At 40.9% G+C, this 25,766-nt stretch overlaps 1 protein-coding gene across 6 annotated transcripts in view; it reads right to left on the bottom strand.

Annotated features, from left to right (window-relative positions):
* Positions 1-4,321: 4,321 nt before the first annotated feature.
* Positions 4,322-25,766, bottom strand: part of BCAS1 (brain enriched myelin associated protein 1) — a 92,635-nt gene continuing 71,190 nt past the window's right edge. For 2 of the 6 annotated variants that reach the window (XM_039498451.1, XM_039498449.1), the window contains 3 exons: positions 16,771-16,836; positions 11,389-11,640; positions 4,322-5,301 (listed from right to left, as the gene is read on the bottom strand). In XM_039498451.1, the coding sequence (XP_039354385.1) occupies positions 5,227-5,301; positions 11,389-11,640; positions 16,771-16,836 (393 nt within the window). In that variant the 3' untranslated portion in view covers positions 4,322-5,226. The remainder of the gene's footprint in view (positions 5,302-11,388; positions 11,641-16,770; positions 16,837-25,766) is intronic. The other 4 variants (XM_039498450.1, XM_039498453.1, XM_039498452.1 and 1 more) reach the window with 3 other exon arrangements.

Here is a 25,766-nt window from a genome sequence, read left to right on the forward strand (position 1 = left end):
GGTACGTCGACTCCAGCTACATTGTTCACATACCTGGAGTTGCGTAGCGTAGGTCGACTTACCGCAGTAGTGTAGACCAGTGGTCTCCAAACTTTTTTGATCGTGCACCCTTATCAATAAAAATTTTTTGAGCATGCACCCTGTGCCGTGCTGCAGGGCCAGCTCTACCATTTTTGCTGCCTCAAGCAAGCAATAAATAAATAAATAAATAAATACATACATACATAAATAAAGCCGCTCGGACTCCCACTGGAACTGCCGAAGCAAAAAAAAAAACTGCCCAAACTTCTGAAGTGGCGCTGTTCCGGTGGTGCTCCTCCTGCCACACACCCCGAAGGATCCTCTTGCGCACCTCCTGGGGTGCACACACGCCACTTTGGAGACCCCTGGTGTAGACATATAGGGCTGAATGACAAAAGTTTCACTGACAGAAGCACCAGTGTGGACAGTGCTATAGCTGCCGCCGCTCGTTGGGGGTGATTTAATTATGCCGATGAGAGAGCTCTCTCCTGTTGGCAGAGTGGCTACGTGGGAGATCCTACAGCTGCAGAGGTACAGCTGTAAGGTCTGTAGTGTAGACATAGCCTAAGTAGGGTGACCAGACAGCAAATGTGAAAAATCAGGACGGGGGTGGGGGGTAATAGGAGCCTATATAAGAAAAAGAGCCTAAAATCGGGACTGTCCCTATAAAATTGGGACATCTGGTCACCCTAAGCCTAAGTGAGACCAGAACCAGGCCCTATGTGGTTACTAAGGCATGTCTATGCTGGCATTTTACAGCACTGCAACTTTCTCACTCAGAGGCATGAAAAAACACCTCCCTGAGCGCTGCAAGTTTCAGCGCTGTAAAGCACCAGTGTAGACATGGCACCGACACTGGGAGCCGTGCTCCCAGCGCTGATAGCTAAGCTCCTTGTAGGGGTGGGTTTTTTTATAGTGCTGGGAGAGCTCTCTCCCGGTGCTGGTGCTGCGACTACACAGTCCTGTTAAAGCACTGCTGCTGTTGCTAGTGAAGACATGCCCTAATATGAAAATGTTAAATATACAGTAAGGTGCCACCTGTATAGGCACACACCATGAGCAATTCTATGTTTGCATAAAGTTCAGTTTGGTTGTTTATTAAAGCTTTTTTTTCCTATCAGATAAGAATGTTATAGGAATAATATCTATGCCACAAAGCTTCTATAATTAATGTACTTTATTTAATCTACTGAATAGTTTTTATTTCTTTTTTATTTCACTTCAGTAGCGTCCTGGACAACATGCATTTTTTTAAATATAAGCATCTACAGAACTTTATCTTGATCTCTAGTCACAAATCAGTCTTCCTCTTCTTGCCCCACATGTAGGGAAAGCCAGAGAAAAAAATGTAATGTCAGTAGCATTAATAACTCAATCAGAGAAGGATCTTGCAGGAACAGCACTGAACGAGGACCCATTTAAACCAAGTTCAGTTCCCAGCTGCAGATTCCCTGAGGGACTCTAGGCAAGTCACTTAGGGTCAGATTTTCAAAAGCCCTCAGTCTGAATTTTGTCGTGCCTCAGTTTCCCATCCATAAAAGAGGGATAATGACACTTAATTTTCCCCACCCTTTGCCTGTTTAGATTGTGTGGCCCAGATCTACAAAAGTATTGATTTTAATGGAAGTTAAGAGCCATTTGTGGATCTGGGCCTAAGCTCTTTGGCAAGGAGCTCATCTGTGTCTGTACAGTGCTTAGCACAATTGTTGATTTGTATTCCTGTAGCACCTACGAGCTCCAGTCATGGACCAGGACCCCATTGTGCTAGGTGCTGTACAAACACACAGCAAAAAGGATGCTTTCTGTCCCAAAGACTTGTCTAAATAGAAGGCAAAAGACAATCATTAGACGCAGGCAGCCAGACAGATGTGGAGAAGAATGGGGCTCTGTTTTTGTACAGGTCTCTAGGCAATACTTAGTACAGAAATAAAACACTAAAATCAAATTCCATATTTTGGCTGCTTTTAAAATTCCGCTTCTATTTCTGCATAAATCCACATCAGACTGTTTGACACTGGAAATTACATTGGTTTACTCAATTGTGCTACTGAGTCAGCTCAGGACAGTTCCAGGCTTGAAAATATCAACTATTGGCCTCTTCTTGTTTAACAAAGTTGGGCACCTGGCCAGTTTCCAAAGAGAGAATTTGTTTGCAGGTTGAAAAATCTGCAGCATGGAACTTCACAAGAATCTAATTGTTTTTCTGCATTTCCAGTGCATAGCCTGGCTGAAAGAAAACTAATCCTGTAACGAGCAGAACACATGGCTGTGGAGTGCAAAACAACGTAACTGTTGAATGAGCTCTTTTATGGAGAGCAGTCCATAAATCACTGTCAGTTGGAGGGAGGCATTTCTTATGCGAATGGCAGCTATTTATTTAAACTCATTTCCTAGGAAGTTTACTTATTCCCGAGACAGCAGTTTTGGCTTTAAATTTTTATTTCTTTAAAAATTCTACTTTAAGATCACTGGATATTTTGCAACATTCTGATGTAGTGTGATTTGCTATTCAAAAGCTTAAATATAAAGATAGAGCTGATTCAGTACAGTTCTTCATGTGATTTCTTGACAACTGGGGCTCAATGCAGTATTTTGGTCTGGGAACCAAGAAACATTAGCAACCTTTCCCTTTGTCTTTGGCTGTGGCTTTAACAAAGGCCTGCCTCCCGAATAAGCTCTCAATCTTTGCTTTATGTGAACATCTACCATCTAAAAAATATTTAAATTTAGTAACATGGCACTGGAGGAAGCTCAACTGAATGGTGGATTCGTCCCCTACGACCTTTTTTTCCTCTTAGGGCTGCATGTTGTGCTGCTTTATGAGAAGGCTGACGCTGCTTCTTCAGAGCTTGTAATCTTCCTGTTATCAGAGAGGAATCAAATGAAAGGGGTAGTTCCTGTGTAACGGGGCCCTGCCGACGCTAACCACTATTTCATCAGTATTAGCCACTCAGTGGCATGAAGTCATCTGCAATCGCTCTCGACTTTTTTGAACTGAAAAATTGTTTCAATATGACTGGTTTCAAAATTTCCTTAAATTTGACTTAAAAAAGGTTGAGATGGAAATAAAATGTTTAGATTTTGTTGAAATAAAAATGTTCAAATTAATTTTTTACATTTTTAATTTGTGCCACCCTGTACCCCCCAAAAAAGACCTGAAATGATTTTTCCCCCCTAAAAATGTCAGTGAACAAAAAAAATCCATTATTCATACTGCTCTGTGTGGCAGTCACTTCCCTGATTCCATTGTAGAGATAAATTTCTCTTCTAAGGAAGGGCTGGCCTTCACACAGACTTTTTAGCATTATAACAAGTCAGCTTAGGGGAGTGACCTTTTGTTTTGTTGTAACTGAAAGAGTTATTCTGGTACAACCTCTATTGTGGCAGCAGCTATACTGGTATCAACGTGCCTTGCACCAGTGTAAGTATCAGGCTTATTGCTGGTTTGGTGCCCCATTAAACTTTCCTGTGTGAAGTGGAACAGTGAGAAAACGGGACGTTAACTTAAATCTGATCAAGCTGGATATAACAGGACTGATTCTCCTGTCATTTGCACCAGTGTAAATGAGAATTAACTCATTGCAGTCAATGGAATAACATAAGTGTAAAATCAATACGCTGTGGATCAGGCCCACGACGCATATAGTGGTTTTCTACAATTACTCTTGATTTATATTACTATGCATGACGTCAGATTAAAGGCCCATTGTGGTTGGGAGAAGAACAGACAGTACTGTAATTATTAAAAGACCATTGTAGCTTTCTGACGCTGGCGCTAGTTTTGGTAATCAGTTGCAAGACTATGGGTTTGAGAGGCCCACTGAAGCATTATTTTCTATCTACAAAGGATCCTAATGAGAAAGACAGATCTCTTCACCTCTTCTTTCATAATACTAAACAGGAATATAGTTCTGCAGATGCTACAGAATCCATCTGCCTACAATGATGATATCTGGAAAGGACTGAAGTTTGAAATCTGAATTCAGTTCTAATCGATTCTTGCACTGAGGGAGTATGACATATTTATTCCACTGCCAAGCATGGTGTGGATGTGTAATTTATCCTTGCTTCCATATCAATGATCAAAGAACAGGGACAACCTGAGTCCCTGTATAAGGATCTTCAGTTAAGGACTAAAGATGCAAATTATTTTTTTTTAAAGGAAACACATTTGGTTGTATATTGATTTATGTATGATTTAATAATCTATAATTCAGATGCTACTATGCATTAAAATGTCAGTCCCACAGTTCCCTGTTTGAGTTAGTATAAGGGTTTAATAAACCACAGAAATTTGAAATCATTTGTAAAATTTATTAACCCTGATTATTACAAGAGTTTGGTAAAGCAGGGAGAATCCTGGTCAGTCTTAGGGTTGCTTTTTATTAGGATTAATTACAGATATGAATGGAGATGAGTAACTGACAAAACAACTAAGGTTTTTATTTTTTCTAAATCTGAAAAAAATTAACAACATAAGATTGTAGATACATCCTCTGAATTAGTAGTATAGTGGAGATACTAGCGCCCCCTTGTGCTGTATGAATAGTTTAAGTATTTGTATTTGTTATTCTACCTCACCAAGCCAAGGAAGAAACTGTGCTTTAAATCATTTCAAGCCTTTGCATTTTAGCCTTTTAATTTACATTAATAATATGCAGCCCAGTCTGAAGCATAATCTTAAAACCACTGATTCTATTATGCTGCAGACCTTGCTAATTACAGCATAATGACAAACTACATAAGGGTTGGTTGGTATTTACTTTTAAATATAAATTTCATCAAAATATGATTTTTTTTCATGACTGCTTTAAAGCTCCGTAGCTGAGAATTCTTTGTTCACTGCTTTGCCACAAAAACTGCATTCCTTTCATCACATGCATTTACTCTGCTATTCATCTTTTTCACTGCCACTTGCTGACCTCACCTATACTTCCTCTCACCCCCATAGACTTAAAAATCATTCACATGACCTCCTTTTAATTATAATATTACAGATTGTTTCTCAGTGACTTTTACAGTTACCTACTAACATCTAATGAACAAATTCTGTAAATGATACACCTCAAATGTACACAAACGTTGCCTTTAGCCTTCAGCATGGCCCTCTTTTGATGACGGCCATATAAAGGAAAATAATGAGACATCTTTACTGCAAGGGAGCTCAGAGAGAGTGGCTGATTCTTCAGCAGCCAAGCATATTCATTACTTGGATATTCCAGCAGGTAGAATAGACACTGGATCTGTTTGCACTTCAGCATCAGACATCCGTTTCGGCCCCTGAGGAGGAATATATAGAAACGTAAAAATAATTGAACAATGCCAAAGAACAATTACATCTGCAATTATGTTTTAGTTCTTTGCAAACAGACATTTCCATTGATGTTACTTCTCTTCTCCCCTCAATTCTCCTCCTTCAATCAGTTTTAAATACTACAGAGAGCTGGAGCCACATCTGCACACTCCCCACAATGGGAGTAAAATGGTGCAAGCCACAACTATACCTCAACATGGCTGTTGCTCATTCTCTCTGGTTATTGTTTTCAGAGAACGTCACTAACCAACCATGCTATATTATTGTGGTTCTAGAATAGCTCTCAGTAAAATATCATTGTCTAAACTGGTTACTGCACCCAGGGCTGCCGGGGGGGGAAGGGGGGGAAGTGGGGCAATTTGCCCCGGGCCCCGCTGGGGCCCCGTGAGCCCTGGCCCAGCGGCAGTCCAGGTCTCTGGTGGCATTTTGGCGGTGGGAGGCCTCCGAAATGCTGCCGAAGACCCGGACTGCCGCCGGGTGAGTACAAGTGCCGCAGTTCCCTGCTTTGCCCCAGGCCCCCTGAATCCTCTGGGCAGCCCTGACTGCACCCATACTAGAGCCCTTCAAATGGGCTTAGGAGTTCTGCTCCCAGTTTAAAGGAACATTTACGTATATAGGTATTTGAAAATGTCATCATGATATTGCATTTGTAATGCCCTGTCTACAGTATAAACCCAACTGTTTTGGTAACTGTTCATGACACGCCTCTGTCCCGATTATAACAACCATGGTTGAGTTGCATCAGCTCTATTCACAACACAGACATGGCTCTGTCTTACCTAAGGTGAAATTTTCCAAGCAGGTAAATCATACTGTAAAGCCAGTTTTAGGTAATTTGGGGTGCCCTGGCCCATTTTTAGTCATCTTGAAACCAGCACAATAAATAGAAATATGCAAAAATCAGTTGAATAATTCTGAAGGACAGGCTTCTTAAACAGTCTAAATCCAAACCCATGTCTAAACTGCACAGCTAATCTGTTTTAAAATTTAGTTTAGATGAACCAGATTTAAAACCGGTTAAAAGATCTTCTGCAGTAGACCAGTGCCATGTGTTAGCTAGGCTTACACAGCCATACCTACTATTCTGCCGAACTGTGTGTATTTAGTACATTATTGGAAAATCTAGACATCTCTCACTCACAACTTCAGCAGTGGGTCGATTGCCTGGAGAGGACGTGCACACAGGGTGGCACCAATAATGCATGGAGAATTGCACTCTGGGACATACAGTTTCACAGAGAAGTGGGAGAAAGGAAGACTAGCCAAACTAGTCTCACAAGCATGGTTAGGGAATCCTCCCCCTTGCTCGTGAAGCAAAAGCAGATACTTTGACATTAATCCACGTGACCATGTTAATGATCTGCTGGCCATTTTATTTTTCTTGTTCTAAAAAATTGCAGCATAACACCCCTCCACCCTTAAGACTCACCTCCACCACCGCAGTTGGCCAAAGAGGGCACTGTTCTATCCTGTGCAATCTCTGTTGACCCAGATGCAGGCAGGTGCGACTCCTGTGATTGTAACTGAGTTGCACCTGCTTACACCAAAGTTGAATTTGAACCACTGTGTCTAGAACTAGATGGTTTCTAACTGGTTATGCCCTGCAGGCAGCACAAGCTGTCTTTTTAAATGCATTGACATTGGTAGTTGACCATAATTATAAATCAACAACACAAAACAAGCTAGTCATTCCAAACTGAGCCAGTAAAAAGAGTCTGAACATCAATTAAAAGATTTCCCAATGTTAGATGATTAGCTTGAAGTCTGTCAGCTGTAACTGTGTCTGTGCAATGCATGAGTACATTAACTTGAGAAATAAGATACTATCGTTTGCCTTGTTTCCTATAAATACTGCAGGTGGGAAGTGAACTCATTTTGACTGACTTAGCACACTTGCCAAATAGCATCATTTATTAATGTTTACCTATAGTGCATCCTGATCGCTGCGCTCATTTTCAAAGTGGCTTGCTAAATAAAACTGGAAGCTGGAAAGGACGCTGGCCTGTGATTCTTATTATCTAGAATTTTCAAGGCTGTTGTGTCTATGAAACAAAGTGTTGATACCTCTGTTTTAATAAGCAAGTTCCAGATCTGCCCTCAGATACATGGGCAGGCATGGTTCCCATTGGTCCAAACTCTGCTCTCAGTTATTCCTGGGCAGCCCCTTTGAGGGCTACCCTGGAACACATTTAATTTGGATTGTATCTAAGTGTGGGATCAGGAATGTAGTGATAGAACGGCAGTTCTGATTTAGAACGCACTCAACAAAAGCATTGCCTCCGCGCACACTGTACTGAAGATCCTGATTCAGATCGTTCCTGAGAATGTTTTCATGTGTGGAATACCTACAGGTTCCATTTATTTTATTTTGAGTTGTCCTATTTCTGAAAATCAGGCTATTAATCCCAAGCTTTAGTAAATGTACATTTTCCTGATTCTCACTCTACTCTAAATTCCTTTGCAGTTTATGTTGTGAATTCCTCTTTTGCTTATGTAACAGACACAGAATTGCGTAGCTTTTTTCAATGAAATTCAGATAGTCAGTGACCCTTGTTCTCTGACAGACCTGTACTATCGGTGCTGTAATTTTGTCTAATAGCATAATCTGTTCCACTAGTAGCTAGGAACAGATGCCTGATCTCAACTTTCTAATCTAGTGCATCCCTGCACATTCCGTTCCCTTTATACTGTATGCTTTTCCAGAAGAATCAATACTTTCAGTGCAGAGTGTTTTTTAAAACAGCTGGCCAGAATTCAGGGGACAATCCAGTGGACTTTGCCATGAAAATGCACAATGGAGACAAGTAAGGTCTAGAGAACCTCCACTTCTGCTAAAATATCTTCTATCCCCATTTTATCAGTCCAGAGCTCAGCACTTTATCAGAGAAACTGTTACCAGATTTCTGGACTGATGCTTTGAATGGACGATACTATGAGTGGTTTATGTATAGTCTAATACTCTGAGTTTAACCATTACAATTTGTGGTGTTGACTTTGCCACTTATTTTGGTTGGGTCTCCTCAGAACTATCATTGTTGTATTGTAAAGTGTTGGTCTTTGGAAGGATTGGGGATTGACTTCCTTAGACATGGGTAAAAAGTTGAGTCATAAATGTCTGAAGGAGTGGTATTATGCTGTCAGATATTTCAATCTGGGGAACACGTCTGTTCTGAATATTTTTCCTGATTGGAGAGGTCAAAACATCCTCTCCTCTGTGCAGCAAGATCTGGTAGTGGATTGTCTTTCCCAGTTGAAGAGTTAGCCAACTGGCCAGATAAACTATACATCTAAAACCTTTCCACTATATACATATATATAAAAGGAGTTATTCTGCTCACAGAAGAGGAGAGATACCAGAGTATTTTAGGGCTCTGTTAATGCAACAGAAAATGATGCACTGCATGGCCAAAATATTATCAGGCAAGAGAAATACAAAGTAGCAAAGAAAAATATCTCAGAGACTCTTTCTATTCTCCCTTCATTTTACTTGCTTGTAGCAGTATCCCTCTTTTTCTGCACACAATCTCACCTCTCTTGGTGCAAAAGCCTTCTCTACTCTGTGTCTGAGAAATCCTCCTGCCTCACTGACTCTCATATAAAAGCAGGTAAACAAACCAGCCCGGACCGCCAGGGAATTCCCCTGAACAAGCGGCGGACCCGCTTTGAGAAGCATTGCTTTAGATCAAGCAATAAAAGTGCACAGTTTTACACCAGAAGGTCTCAGGTTCAAATCCTGCTGTTGGCCAAAGAGGGATTGGTTTCAAATATACATAATACGAGCCGAGTTTTCCAGACACGTGAGCACACACTGTATGCTTGTCAGTCATGTGGTGCATATACACACATTTATATACCTGTGCATATTGGGGACTTGCACACAGATTTGGGTGGGTGGGAAAGTACACACGCACTCGGGAGCACATGTCTAATCACTAGGACCTGTTTGTACAAGATACAAACAGTAGGTATAAACAAGGTCCTGCTTCTCCCAGAGAATGCCGAGCAACAGGATCTACCCTTGACTTCAGTGGGAGCTGCAGACAGGGCTTAATTTGTAATGAAAGAGGTGCTGGGGCTCAAGCAATTTTTTACTTTCATAACTGATGTGGCGAGCACACTGGTGCTGGGGCTATGAAGTGCCAAGCCTAGAGGTGGTGGGGCTCAACCCTGGCAAGCCCCCGCACAAATTAAGCGCTGGCTGCGGATGAATGGAAGTCAATGGAAATTGTTCTACTCAGCATCCCTGAACATCTGGGGTGAAATCCTGGCTCCACTGATTTCAATGGCAAAATACCCCCAGATTTTAAGACGGCCAGGATTTCACTCAAGGCCTCTAAATGATACATATATGTTAAACAGGGGGAAAAAAATTGTAAGTGGCTTCATTATTATGAAGAGATCATGCAGACAGAGTTAAGTTTCTTTCGTTCTCCTTCCCTGGCCAATATACAAATTTTTTGTAATGAAAATAGCACAGTGTAGGATAGATCACAATTCTGTGAAATGACTGTAAATCAAACACTCCTTATGATGTGGAAAAACATCTGCCACAAACTGAGTCATATTGTTCTGAACAACAGCTTAACTTTATAAAGTAATGTTCGAAAAGGGCTAGTTTTCAAATCAGTGTCAATTTAAATTCTGTTCTACTTGCTTTTTCCTCTTCTGGGCAGTGGTGGTTGGCTCCATTTTATTTTCTTTCCTAGCCACCTTATGAGCAGAGCCGGGGGGAAAAAGGGTTTAAAATAACCTATCACAACCAGATTCATTACAGCTAAAGTGGCCTCATCGTTTTGTGTTCTTCCCAGCAGTGGGTATTCTTGGCAATGTCCATTTGGGATGTAAAAAGATGTGGCTAGCCTTGGATGAGGGTCTGAAGGCAGGAGTGATCCCATAGCACATTGTACTCAGTCTCTCTGTTGTGGTAGGGAGAGCGGAACAAGTTGCTTCCTGCCAATTGATTTTATGAAAAGCTACTAGGAAATGCTTGAGTCCTCTGTTCCTGGCATTGGTTGTTTAGAGAGAAGGCTTCTTAACAGAGGCAAGTGGCTATCTGTGAACTAGCTTTTGCATTGCTCGCCATGAGAGAGACAGTGTCGGTGAGGTAATATCTTTTATTGGGCCAACTTCTGCTGCTGAAAGAGACACGTTTTTGAGCTACAAAGAGCTCTTCTTCAGGTCTGGGAAATGTAATCAGAGGCTCCCAGCTAAATACAAGGTGGGACAGATTGTTAAGCATAAGGAGTTAGATTGCAGATTGTTGTAATGAGACATAAAATCAGTGTCTCCGTTCATGATTTTTAATGTCTAGCAAAGTTATGAATTTTAGCATCTTTTGAAGGTGTGGTGCAGCTTTTCTCTGAGGATGAGGACTGAGTGGTCAGATATGGAGAGTGATGGTTTTGTAAAAAGTGTTCACCCGCAGGTGATAGGGTATTTCTGTCTTATCATTTTTTTTCTGTGTCAGTTCATTTGAGAGCTTAGTGGTTGTCTGGTTTTACCCACATTGTTTTTCTGTGGGGGACTTAATAAAAGATATTACCTCACCCACCTTGTCTCTCTCATATCCTGGGACCAACACAACAACAACAACCTTGCTCGCCAAGGCCTCACTAGATGAATGAGAGAAGGGAAGCAGAAGGAGCCATACCCATTTTATACCCCGAACAAGCACTAGATGCGCTGGCATCCCCCAAGCTCATGAGAGTTCCGATATTCAACAAAATTTTCCCCAAAAATCTAAATTTCAGGGGTGTGAAATGCCACAAATTAAAGCGGCAAAGAAAAATCCACACACATGTTCCCAAGATATTTTCCATCTGCTCTAATGTTGATTGGCAGCTGTGTTCCCATTTTCCCCTGCTTCTGGCTGAAAACGTGCTGCTGCAAGGCCCTGATCCTGGAAGCTGCTCCATGTAAGTGGACTCCAGTGCCGCCCCATTGAAGTTAATAGCATGTACCAGTGCAGGGGTCTGCTCACAAGAGGCAGCTTGCAGGGTCGTCATTTAAATCAGCTGAATCCCGATTTAAAAGCAAAAATTAATTTAACGTACTAAGCCCTTAAAAAAGCCTCCAAACGACTGTCTCTTCTCTAGTTTCTTGAGGGGGGAGTCCTTCGCAGTGTCTCCTCCATTCTGGATTGAGGCGGTGGTTGTGGTTTGCTGTTCTCTGGAGTCTTGCTGATCTTGGGTTTCCTGTTTGCTCAGCTCTGTTGTAGACGTTTTGTCTTTTGAACTCTCCTTGCTCTTCTGGCCCACAGGTTCACTTTCCGTTGGGGCGCCTGGCCTCTCTGTGGAGCCTGATGTCTAAAGTAGTTTCAAACAATGGTTATTTTTAGTGGAAAATATAAACATTTTGGCAGGAGGTTCATAAATATAGTAAAAATCAAAGGCCACCTCCAATGTACAGAGCTCGGGCCTGATTCAGCAGCCGTTACTTAGGACAGTAGTCCCAATGAGACTGAGATCACTTATGCGAGTAAAGACTGAGGATCAGGCCCTTTCTGCATAGCCTTTATTTTTATATATTTCTACGGTGAAGCTTCTTCAGCAGGCGGCAGCACGTGATTTAAATAAAGAAAAGACTGTATATTTATAGATCTAGAGAATTACATGCATGTTCTCACAGCTGCAAAGATATAACGGTCTCTGCATCCCAAGCTGCAAAGTCACCATAGAAGCTCGAAAGTGCAAGGGAAGGAGCAATAAAGACAGGTAGCAGGGCGCCTGAAGCAGAGGTAAAAATATTCCATCTATAAAATTACAATACTCCACCCGGTGATTAACAAGCCATGATTTGGCCATGGAAGTCCAGTGCCATAGAAAATGCTGCATGGAATTGCAAAAGGAGACACTGTGAATTCCTTAAAACACAAACAACATGACAGAGCAGACAAATAGAATGAAGGCAAGAACTCAAACTGAGAAAACAACCGGAGAGGGTCAAAGTTCACAAATCAAGATTCAGATCTGAAGAACAAATGAAATAACATGATGATTCTGTCAGTTTATGTGGTTGCAGATTACTGGTTACATTTGTGCTAAAACAGTTGCTTGCAAATGGGAATTTCTTTTTGCATCATATAAGACTTGTCAAAACTATATTGACATCTATTCAGTTAAAAAGAATCATGGTAGTGGAGCATACAAATTAGACATATTTAGGCCATCTGCAAATTTGGCCCTTGCAGCCTGGAGATGCTCCCAGGGTTTAACAAATTGCAGTGTTGCCAACTCTTCTTATTGTGAGTCTCATAGTAGTGGTTGATTTTCTTAAAGCTCCATATCCTGGAATCATGTGATTACAAGAGAATATCAGCTATAATTAAAAACAAAGTAAGTCTTTAGTTATCATGGTTACAGAGAAACTTCAAAGTATAAACTGAAAAGGCTCAAAAACCAGGAGACAAAGAAAAAGAACCCAAAATCTATTATTAAAAAAAACCTTCATGATTTTTAAGCTGATAACATAATTTTGGGGGCCTGATTTATGATTTTTGAATTCCTGGGGTTGGCAATACTACAACTGGTCTATTTCACATAAGTCCCTCTTTCCTTTTCATCATAGAATCATAGGGTTTGAAGGGACCACAAGGGTCATCTAGTCTAACTCCCTGCCAAGACTGCAGGATTTGTTGTGCCTAAACTATCCAAGACAGATGGCTATTGAGCTTTCTTTTGAAAACCTCCAATGAAGGAGCTTCGACAACCCCGTTAGGCAGTCGGTTTCATTATCCTACTGTTCTTACAGTTAGGAAGTTTTTTCTGAGAATTAATCTAAGGCTATGTCTACACTAGCATTTTTGTCAATAAAACTTTTGTCGGTCAGTGATGTGGAGAAAAAGACACCCTGCCCCCCCGACCGAAATAAGTCTCACCGACAAAAGTGCCTGTCTGGAGAGCACTGTTGGTGGGAGACGCTCTCCCACTGACATAGCTACCATTGCTCATTGGGAGTAGTTTAATGAAGCCGACAGGAGAGCTCTCTCCCTCCAGCAGAGTGTGGCTACATGGGACACCTTACAGCAGCACAGATGCAGTGGTACAGCTATGCCACTGTAAGGTGTGTAGTGTAGACAGAGCCTAAATCTGCTATGGTGTAGTTTGAACCCATTGCCTCTTGTCCTGCCCTCTGTGTCAAGAGAGAACTTTTCTCCATTTTTTAAGGCAGCCTTCCAAGTATTTGTCCTCCCTTAATCTCCAAACTAAACATACCCAGTTCAGCCTTTGCTCGTATGGCTTGCATTCCATCCCTTTGATCATCTTTGTTACTCGCCTCTGGATCCATTCCAGTTTCTCTACATTCTTACTATATATGTACAGCTCACACCAAAATCTTGCAGGTCAGAGAACCTTTGATTCTATATCCACGCCAATTCCCCTGCTGTTTAAGACTGAACAACTTAATTCCTTGACTAAGGCTACATCTACACTACAGCCTATGTTGGCATAATTTATGTCACAGGGGCGTGAAACCTCCCTCCGCCAGCAACATAAGTTATAAAGACACAACCACTCATGTGCGCAGCGCTATGTCACAACACAGCTTCTGCTGCTGGCGGCGGTGGTTTTATGATGCTGTCGGGAGAGCTCTCTCCTGTCAACATAGAGCATCGAGTCTTCACCAGACACGCTGCAGCAGCACACCTGTATTGGTACAGCTGTGCTGCTGCAGTGCTGTCCTTACAGACATGGCCTCAGTTATAATGTCTTCATTTTCAACTGTGAACAGTTGTTCCTTTTCTTTTGGGTAGGTAGTATGTCTATGTATTGCTTGCTTGTATATTGATTTTTCAACCTTTATATAAAATCAAACCTATATCATTTCTCTGGAATTCCCTCATTCTGCTGTGGCACATAAGCCGACCCATCAAATTTAGAGCTATAATCGGGTAGATAATGCAGTTTGAGCAACAGCACTATACACCATGCTGAGGCCAGCTGTGTCTCATAGGAAAAAAGAATATTCTTAAGGCAAACTCAGAGCTCTTCAGGAACTGCCGGATTTATCTACACAGACACTACACTGTATCTTGTAAATAATTGCATATCGGGTAAAAAAGCTGGTTTTTATGTGTTCCGTGGGCACCCAAAACTTACAAACAGGGTTTCTGAGGGTGAAAGAAATGCAAGGAAAAGTGCTGCATAAAACCAAATTTAATTCTGTCTATCCTTATTCTGACTAATTTCAATGTCAAACAAGAAGCACTCATTTGCTCGCCTCCTGCTTTGTTTGACAAGATACTTGTCCCTCTTATTTGCCATAGATTGCTTTTTGAAATGTCACTATTTAGTGGATTGGCAGACAACTAGAAATAATCAAAGTACAAAGGTTCTTGTGCTACAACATGAGATGTGTCTGAGGCCATGTCCACCCTACAGGTGTATGGTGGTATAATTGCTTCCATCATTGTAGGAATTCCAGCTCCCCAGGTGATAGTAGATAGGTTAAAAGAAGCATTTTTCCATCGACCCAGCTGCATCTACATCAGGATTAGGTCAGCATTGCAAGAGCAGTCGATGGTGTGGATTTTTTCATGCACATGAGAACCATGGCTATGTTGGCCTAAGTTTTAAGTGCAGACTAGGCCTAAATTCCAAGATGTGAGGACCGAGTCTAGCCCTGATTAACACCCTCTGAAATCAATGGGATTATACAGGTTGTAAAGTTAGGGCAGATTCTGGCCTATCATGTTTATTCAATTGTGTGAGTTCCTGACAGTTATTGTAGTTTTTCAGGCCAAATCCAAACTGGCTTCAACGGGACTGTTCTGATAAATGTAGCAAGCAGATTTTGGCCTTTGATGTTACTCAGAAAAAGCACTTTAAACAATATCGGTAATATTTTTTTTTCAGACAAAGCAGAAAAAAATCTCTTTGAGGTGTTTCATATTAATCTTGAAAGGCAGGAAATTGACACATTTAATATTGATGGGAGTGACATCAGGAAATACAAACTGAAACCTATGAATAATGAACCATGTTAATGTTTCTCATTTTAAAGGTTGATCTGCATCTGACAAACTGCATTACCTCTTTTGGAGTTAATTTACTCCCACGGAAAAAAGTAATAAAAAAGATTAACAGGATAGTATTTTTCCTGTCATGTTTTACTAAGGCTTGATTCAAAGATTTTGAAGTCAGTAAAAAGATTCCTGATGACTTCATCGAGCTTTGGATCTGTCTCCTTATGAAGTTATTTCCCATATAACATGTCAGTAATGAAGAGAGAAATGGAATCAGAGCATTCCAAGAAAAGCTACAAAAGATAAATTAAGGGAGGTGTTTGATACAACAGCATAACCAGTTAAAAACAGGCAAAAATATTAAAATAAAGTGAACAATGGACTGATTCTCCTCAGTGTAAGTGAGAGGAGAATCTGGCCCAATACATACATGTTTTTTCTAGAAATATGGTAGGTAATTGGTAGCAACTGACGATTTAAAAAAAAAGAAAAGAAAAAGAAAAAGGTACAGAATATGAGTACAGGACGGTAGTCATCTGAGAAGCCTCATTGTAAGTAAAGAATTGTTAGCTTATAAGAGTAAAGGTTTCAGAATCAGACCTTGTCTCTTCTGTGATCTCTATAAGAGAATAATCAGCTAAGATTAGCTTAAACTATCAGCGGATGTTACACAACAGAAAAACACTTTCCTGATGATAAAAATGAGACTGAAGAAAGAAGGTCTGATAGGTCAAGTTTCATCACAGCTTTAATTTTGCTACTGAGTTACAGAAAACCATAACAGTCCATACATGGTCAGATCCTGAGCTAGTGTCAGTTGATTGAGCTCTAGTGACTTAAATGGAGGTCTGCTGATTTACCCCAGCTGAGGATCTGGCTCATAGTAAAATGACAGCTTTTGAGTTTCTACTAGAAAAGTCAGTGATTTTATAAAGAAATCTTGGCACAATAAGGAATATAAAGGGACACGATCGGGTAGTTTTGGCTCACGCTTTAGGTTTTGTTTAAAGAAAAAACAAAACAAAGACATGTTTTCCTGATTTTTGTTAAATTTTAGTGAAAGTTTTTACTTTAAATTTAATTCTTCTTCCATAGTGTTTGTTGGAAAATAATAATCTGTCCAATAGTGCATGTGAAGCACTAGAAAATAACCGACTCAAAAGATATCTGTTTAATTTCACTGTTCAAGGTGATTGAAGTGCAGAAGTAAACAAATAGCATAAAGGTTGTAAAGGAAAATAGGTTATAAAAATTGGTTCATTTTACTAATTATTTGATTATGAAAATGAAAAACATGTTGAATTTTTTTTTAACCTTCATTCATCCTTATTAAGCAACAATGAATGGAAGAGATTCCATGGACATGATACCCTCTTTTTACAATCAGTGATTTTTTGTACTAAAAAGCCGATCAGAGACATAAGCTACAGTGAAACCCATCACCAAGAGATGAATAAATCCAAACACTTACTTGGTGACTGGGATCTGGCCCATTTACCTCTTCTGAACTGGTAGCCCCTCCATCATTTTTGACTGACTAAAATAACAAAGGAATATAGGTCTTCCAAGCTTTAAGCATCAATTCAATATTAACTCAAAAGTCTAAAGCAGTGGTTCCCAAACTTGTTCCGTTGCTTGTGCAGGGAAAGCCCCTGGCAGGCTGGGCCTGTTTGTGTACCTGCCGTGTCTGCAGGTCCGGCTGATCGCGGCTCCCACTGGCCGCGGTTCGCTGCTTCGGGCCAATGGGAGCTGCTGGAAGCAGCACGGGCTGAGGGACGTACTGGCTGCCGCTTCCAGCAGCTCCCATTGGCCTGGAGCAGCGAACCGCGGCCAGTGGGAGCTGCGATCGGCTGAACCTGCGGACCCGGCAGGTACACAAACCGGCCTGGCCCACCAGGGGCTTTCCCTGCACAAGCAGCAGAACAAGTTTGGGAACCACTAGTCTAAAGGCTTAATTTAAGCACATCATTCTTAACAGCGTAAATGCAAAACAAAACCATCACATCTCAAAGTATCTGCAAACACTATTGAAATGGATCCCCTTCCATGGCTGTATCTCCAAGGTAAATTTTTGCATATGTATTTCAATGCAGCTCTGTAGTCTTTTGGAAGGCAATTTTCCTGTTGAGGGCTGTACAATATGAACAGCGCCTCACTGGATTCATGATTGTGCAGTATGATAAGTGGGATGGATGGTGCTATCGTCCCTGCCATCAAAGTTAACTAGGGATGTGATTCTGGCTTACAGCTCTGAGACAACTCACCTTTATAGGATTATCCTCTTGAGAGGTTGTACTTGTACTTTATTTCTACATATGTGCTTAAAGCTGCGGCTGACAATTAAAACCTGTCGAGATTTGCACATTTTCACCATTGCTGTACCTTTCCCACCCCAAATTACGTATTCTGTTTTATGCCTTAACTCTCAAAGGAGCGTGTGCATATAGGCAACCACCTTTCTTGGCCTCAGCTCTTCTTGGCCAGAATAATCAAAGTAGATCTTGAGGCTGTAGCACAGGCAACACGTTCAAAGTAAACCTTGACTCTGAATTACATTTTAAAAGAATGATCCGATGTACCCATATTTTTATAAGGTATCTAATTAGTTTTATGGATGGATATGACAAAAGGATTCATTAAAATTTGGGTTAGGTTTTAGATTGGAATTAATAATAAAAAAAATTACTAGAACAATGTAAAGATATGTCAAAGGGTCTGATTGGGTTCTGTTTCCAATATAACATGGTATTCTGTTGCGCATTGCTTAGCCATGGAGTGTAAAGTGAACCCCAGTATTTCAAAGTTCCCAAGCTTGAATGTCATTTTTCATTGCATAAGTGCAATGAAAACAATGCAAGGATGTGACTTTTGCTCTAAAGATAGACTAAGCGGATTTGTGGTTTTCTGCAGCTTGTAGATTTATCGCTTGCAATACAACATTATCAGCTCAATCCCGAGTGCAATCTCATAGCAAAGATCTCTTTTTGGTGTATGATTCTTTTCTTTTCTCTCTAGCTGTTGAAAATCAATACTAAATAGGAGTTTGTTCAAAAGCTAAAGATTTTAAAGGGGTTTATTATGGGTAACCAAATTTGGGGAAAGCATTATTCTCTTAGGAACACATCTTGGCTTGGTTGATCAGTTACCTAGTTATATTAATGATGGTTACTATCTGTGGGAGAGGTTGAAGAAATGGGAGAGAGGAAGCAATGTGTGATCTTTGTTACATCAAAGTTAGTACCCTAGCTGTATAGCGATAAGATCCAGTTTGCATTTCTGTTTCAGTGACTCTTATTCATATATGTTTAAGATGAATTTTAACAATAAGTAAGTTTACCAAAATATAAGCCTTTATACATAGGAAAGAAGAATAACTTTAAAAAAACTTCAGTAATCTCTCATAATTCAAACTACGAATTATCAGTGGAGCATAGTTACCATGGGCTAAATCAGTGGTGGACAACCTGCAGCCACACATGGCCTGTCAGGGTAATCCGCTGGCGGGCTGCAAGACAGTTTGTTTACATGGACTATCTACAGGCACAGCTGCCTGCAGCTCCCAGTGGCTGCGGTTCACTGATCCTGGCCAATGAAAGCTGTGGGAAGCGGCATGGATTGTAGGCCACAGATTGCCCACCACTGTGCAAAATCCACCACAATTCTTACCCAGGGAAATTTCCCATTTGTTTCAATGGAAGTTTTACCTGAAGACTTTACCTAAAGAACTGCTCTTTTCTTGTGTCCCACCTTAACCAATTTAGGGTTGCTATTGATGGGCTTCTGAAAGTGTTTCCATGACAAGGAAGGCGGGTCAACATGACAAGATAGCGGACAGGGTGGAGACAGGGAACAGCTTTGCTAAATACAGGCTACGCTTTTGTGAGTAATGACTGTTAGTTAGAATTGGGTCCATGTAAAATACCTATATCTATACTTAAGAGGAAGTTGTTACTAAGGACCTGTCTACACTGGGAAATTGACTGGCATAGTTATTCCGGAATAACTCCCCACATGAGCACTCCATTCTGAAACAAAATGTGACTTTATTCTGAAATAATTACTTTGCTTCTGAAGCAGATCAATAATTCTCGAATAAAATCACTTTTTTTTATTTCAGAATAATGTCCACATGGGGGAGTTATTCCAGAATATCTAAATTATACCAGAATAGCTATAGCAGAATAGTTGTTCTGGAATAGGTAAGAACATAAGAACATCATAACTGCCATACTGGGTCAGACCAAAAGTCCATCTAGCCCAGTACCCTGTCTTCCAACAGTGGCCAATGCCAGGTGCCCCAGAGGGAATGAACAGAACAGGCAATCATCAAGTGATCCATCCTCTGTCACCCATTCCCAGCTTCTAGCAAACAGAGGCTAGGGACACCTTCCCTGCCCATCCTGGCTAATAGTAATTTCCCCCACATAGACAAAAACTCAATCCCAGTTTTTCCATTGACCTCAGGTTTATTGCTCCACTCATTGTGGTCAGAGAAAGGAGAGAAATTTTATACTGTTCAAAAGTTTCCTCATAATATCTGCAGATATTCATGGCATATGATACATACTTGTTTTGATCAATTAAGCCTGAGTGGCAGGACAGGATTTTGGATCCGTGCTTGATTACAGATGTGGCCTATAGTTCGAGCAAAATAATGCTGACATTCCTTTATGTTAAATATTGTTATAAGGGGTTGGAGTGAGTCAGTACTTGGTGGTGTGTCCTACCAGCCCTTCCCTAGTGACTCCAGTAGGTGTTGTTGTATTTACTGTACATAATGAGGTTTTAGGATTCTCTCTCTCTGAGTCACTCTGAAGGTTAAAATGTGTGAGTTAGTGTGGAATGATGGAAGCAGCTACAAGCATGACTGAGAAGCACTTTTCGCTCAGAATATCACCTGATTTAATCATAACTGGGTTTCATGGTCTGTTACTGTCCAATGTTTAGTTCTCAGACGTTTATATTTCACAAATTACATCTGTGTGGTGTACAGCTGTGCCATGCTAAGAGTCCAAGACCATTATGATATCAGAGGTAACTCAACCGAACACCACCCTTTCTCTATAGCTAATCTGCATGCAACAATTTAATTGGTTGTATGAGGGAGACTGTCCAGCTGGGGGCCCAATTGCCACTCATACAAACCAACATAAATCTGCCAGCACAACCCCTCTGGGGGACACACCATCACAACCAACCACACAGCAACACAATAACCCCAAACATGTATAGTCCCTCATGGCAGCACACACCTCTCATCCACCACCCACACAAATCCATACAACTCTCCCAGCACAATACAACACAATTAGCACACACCAACCTCAAACATCATTCTGAAGGCTAGAATGTCTGTTGAGTCAGTGTGAAGCAATGGAAACAGCAACAAGCATGGCTGAGAGCTCTTTTTGTTCAGAATATCATCAGGTTCAATCATCACTGCAGTCTCCTACTGTCCAGTTTTTAAGTTGCCAGCCATTTTCAGCTTTTTTATTACCTATGACATTATGAATTACTCCGACAGTATTTCATTAAAAAAAAACCCACACATATTTCTAGCCCTTACAGTTCTAAATGTCAAGAATGTTAGACATACTGATGCTCATAATTTTAGCAGAAAAGCCCAACTACTATTGACTTGTAAGTGAGACTTATGCTCTTGGCAAAACTTGATTTGAGCAGAGTAGCACCACGTTCCCCCACCCCCCACTCTGCCCCCTGACTGTTATTAGTACTCTTCTCACTCACGGTGAATTAGGGAGAATGGAGTCCTTGGGATTGGAATCCTATGATTGCAGGGGAACCTGTCTCGGTCAAAAGCAGAACAGCAGGTGGACCAGAGATGTTCTGCCTATACTCTCTTGTATAAAAGAATAATCAAGAACTCAGGAATAGAAGAAAGATAGGACTTCATCCGGAGCAGGAACCTGACAGGAAGAGTCTAGTCTAGGAGAAAGAGGAACAGTCCACCCAGGTAGTCCAAAAAGTTTTGTTCTACTCAGGCCTTGGTAAGCCTTGATCAACCTCTGCCCTCACTATATTGGACAAACCTCTCCTCTCCTTGCTCAACTGAGGGGCCGTAAGAATATTTTCACTGTCTAATATCCTGTGGACCATAGATGACAGAACATGTGGTCCAGGACATTTCTCAATAGGCACACAGGAAATAATAACTTGTTCCATTTCCTCTGTGGAAATCTAATCTATGAGTTATGAAAAAATAGGGACCTCCTTCTGTCACTGGTAATCAAAGATAAACTATATAAATCTTCGTCAAATAACCTAAGGCTCTAACTTGTCTCTTGTGTTCCACTAAGGAGAGAGCTCTTCTGCTCAACCAAAATGCTAGAAGCAACACTAAAACTGCTGTAGGCTCATAACATCTCAAAACCAGATTTTTGCCTCCAATGAAAAAAAGACAAATTCCACTGTTCTTGCATATAACTGGTTCATTTTGAATAATCTTTGGATGGCCATTGGTTTTTGTCCTCAAGCTGCCAAATTGCTCCAGGCTCAGGACCCCCATTTGTGAAAAGTCCACCAGGGAGATTATTGTTATGGGAAGTGACTGCTACCTCCACGCTGATGGGGAGGTCCTCGCTGCCCAAAAGTAGATTGCAGAATCTGGAAAGGGGTCATGCCCATGGTGCATTGCATGTACTGATCCCTTGCAGTAGCTTCTCCCAACAGGTTTCATACAATCCTGGAAGTCTATGGTGACAATACTGACTGCCCGCTCCCTTGCTAAGAATCCTTCTCAGGGTGCAGGGGGATTAGCCGATTGAATCCAGGATCTTTGATTTTTCTTTCAAAAGTAATAATTCTCCACAACTGCTCCCTTTTAATGGAGGAAGAGCAACTGGTAAATCGCTCCTCCATCTGGAACATACTTTACTGAGAGAGGAAGATGTTAGAATCCCTGTAAAGATTCCAATTATGGAATAACCCATCACAGGTTAGTGCTTGGTCGGCTTGTATCTATCTAGGGCTGTATAGCGCCCCCGTCACCATAATATCTGAATACCTGACAAACAATCCTTGCAGCACCCCACCAGCTGGGGATAATATCCCCATTTTACAGATAGGGAACCATGGCACAGAGAGATTAAGTGACTTGTCTAAAGTCACACAGGAAATCTGTGGCAGAGCCAGAAATGAACCTAGATATACTGAATCCTAGTCCATAGCCTTAAATAGAAGACCATCCTTCTCTTAAGCTTCAAGATTAATATCTCTTTTTGTTTAGTGGGATAATATAATTGTGGATGTTCTCATTTATTGTGGATGTTCTCCTTATCCATATAAATATATGCTCTGGTTTTGAATCATGCTGAACGCTTGGCCATGATGATATCTTGTAGCAGAGAGTTCTACCGGTAAATTATTCATTCATTTATATAATATATAGAGAGAGACTATTTCCTTTTGAATAATTCTTAATATTGCTGCTTTTCATTTTTATTGACTGTCCCCTTGTTCACCTACCTCAGGAAATAGAGGTGAAGGATCCCTTTACTTTTCTGACTCATCAAGTTAACCTGAAGGTGTCAAATGAAACACAACATAGACAAAATCTCGTATATTTGTGGCAATTGGGGAAGTGAGAGCCTTTTGGATCCCCTTCCACGAGCGAAGGGGAAAAAATAGAAACCCAGGTAATCAATTTAAAAATAAGAAAGTTCCTACTTCAGCAACTTCAATAATTGTAATGATACATCTGTTGCCTAAAGGAATATAACAACAGCAGCTAAGCTAGAGATAAACCACTACCCAGCCAAGAAATTTGTGGCCATGCAACCATGAGGCCCTGCAACATTCCATTCCAGATACAAACTCCCCTTGTAATAACCATTTAAGTATCAGAGGCCTTGAATAAATATTTTTTTTAAGATACTATCTCTTAAGGATTTATTGCCTGTTCTACTCATGACAAGGGAACAGGAGATTTTCCTAAGGAAGTGTCAGATGAGTTGGTGGCCTGTCTCGAGCGTGTGGCACATCTTGTACAGCCAAGGGTATTTCTTTTAGTCATTTTTCACAGCTCCAGTAGCCTCCTTGCCACAGTGTCACATGTTATGACTCTTTAGGTGTAGTATCAGGAAGCACATTTTGGCACAGGTTGAGTTTCCTCCTATTTTGTAGGCGAGAGTTTTATAAAACAGATCTAAACACGTAAGTCATTGCTTCAGCTTTAGAGCTTTAGGTAGCAGGTGCTAAGGATTAAACTCATCACCCACATGTAGGAGGCATATAGGCAGCAGTGAAAAGTTGAAAGGTACAATCCAAGCGCCGTGGGCCTGATTGTTCAGTCAGACACCCCATAGTGTCTCTCCCAGGGAGACGTACAGATGAAATTGAATAGCCTTTGAGTGGAAATTACAGCTACTAGCACAGGTCCCCATAGTACCCAGCTGTTCTGTTCAAAGAGATTCCCCACCACACACATCTCACATCTCTGTAGAGTACCAAGCACAACTGGAGCACAGGAACTTCTCCCTCCATGTGGCCCCCTGGAGTGGAAGATCATGCCAGGGGAGCAGGATGAGGTGGAGAGACATGAAGCTATAATTGCCCAGCTCTAGACAACAGCTGGGGAATCCTAAACACTTCCTACATATTTAAGCATGTGATTATTAGTCAAAAAATGTTAGGAAAGTTTGTTATTCATCATTTGTTACCCTTCTGCTTTTAAAAACTGTCATCCAGTTAGAGAGCAGAAGTAACACCACGCAACTTAGGTGACCAATCACATATCAAATAATATGCCTACTCAATATCTAGTATTCTAGGCAACCAGATGGATAGTAGCCAATAAAGTGAAAATCATTCAGTAAAATTATTTGGCACATACTTCAAGAACAACAAAGGAAATCAGGGTCTGTTTGGGAATGACTGGCTACACCAAAATGGGCTAAATCAACAATAAACAGTTCAAAATGCTGTAGGTTCAGTTATGCAATTAGTACAATTCTATTTCCAGCATGGAGGGGATATTTGTCGTCTTCGTAGTTCCTTGTTTTTATTCCTTAACAATGAGGATAATATATCAGCTTCTTCCTCTTTTAAAGAAGCAGAAAACAGAGAAGCTGAGCGAAGACCCAACTCATTGCTCTGATTAGAGCAGTGTTACATCTAGTGCTTTTTAACAGAGCCTTGTTTGTTTTGCCATGGTGACTTAAGATGTGCATGGAACAGAGCTTTATATTTAACCAGGGCTACGCTTTTTATTTTTCAGTAGGGGAGGTGTTTTGAAGTTATGGTAATCTCAGAATTGAAGCATGGCTGCTGACTCACATGGCCTGCTTTTCTAACGAGTTAGGCAGGCATTCATTTACAAGCTTACATGACCAATTGGGTGCCACATTTTTATGTGCAATTACCAAATGTCCATATGCAAACAAAGATGTGGGGCTGGAGCTGGGATTTAAAAAAAAAAAACTCCAGTGAGTTAAGTGCCCAGTTCCCTTTGAAATTAAATGGCTGTTGGGTGCCTAACTCCTTTAGATACTTTAGAATATCTTAAACTAGATCCCAGAGTAGCAGCCGTGTTAGTCTGTATCCGCAAAAAGAACAGGAGTACCTGTGGCACCTTAGAGACTAACTCATTTATTTGAGCATAAGCTTTCGTGGGCTACAGACCCACTTCATCGGATGCATGTAGTGAAAAATACAGTAGGAAGATATATATATATATATACTACTGTAATATATAGTGGCCAAACCGGACAGTCTCTACGTAAAAGAATAAATGGACACAAATTAGACGTCAAGAATTATAACATTCAAAAACCAGTTGGAGAACACTTCAATCTCCCTGGCCACTCAATTACAGACCTAAAAGTCGCAATATTACAACAAAAAATCTTTAAAATCAGACTTCAACGAGAGACTGCTGAATTGGAATTAATTTGCAAATTGGACACTATCAAACTAGGCTTGAATAAAGACAGGGAGTGGATGGGCCATTACACAAAGTAAAACTATTTCCCCATGCTTATCCACCCCCGCCCCCAGTTCCTTACATCCCCTTGTCAATTGCTGGAAATGGGTCATTTTCATTACCACTACAAACAGTTCTTTTTCTCTCCTGCTGATAATAGCTCACCTTAACTGATCACTCTCCTTATAGTGTGTATGGTAACACCCATTGTTTCATGTTCTCTGTGTGTATATATCTAAGGTGCCACAAGTACTCCTGTTCTTTAAACTAGATCCTAATTGTATTGCTAATCTGCATGGTGTGCTGGATGCCTTCCAATCAGTCTACATGGGGAAGCAATTAAATCCCGCTTTGTTCAGTGAGCGATAGTGGAAACAGGGAGTTTGATTGGATTGCAGTACTGAATATGTCGTGTGTGTCAGAAAAGAAACAGAAAGCTAGCACAAAAGCCAGGAGACAGCCAGAAAAGCACTTTTAGGATGGCCTTAGGAAGAAGCAGAGAGAGCGAGTGCTTTGGGGCAGAGTGC

This window comes from Mauremys reevesii, linkage group 13 (assembly GCF_016161935.1).
Source record: "Mauremys reevesii isolate NIE-2019 linkage group 13, ASM1616193v1, whole genome shotgun sequence".
NCBI classification, from domain to species: Eukaryota; Metazoa; Chordata; order Testudines; family Geoemydidae; genus Mauremys; species Mauremys reevesii.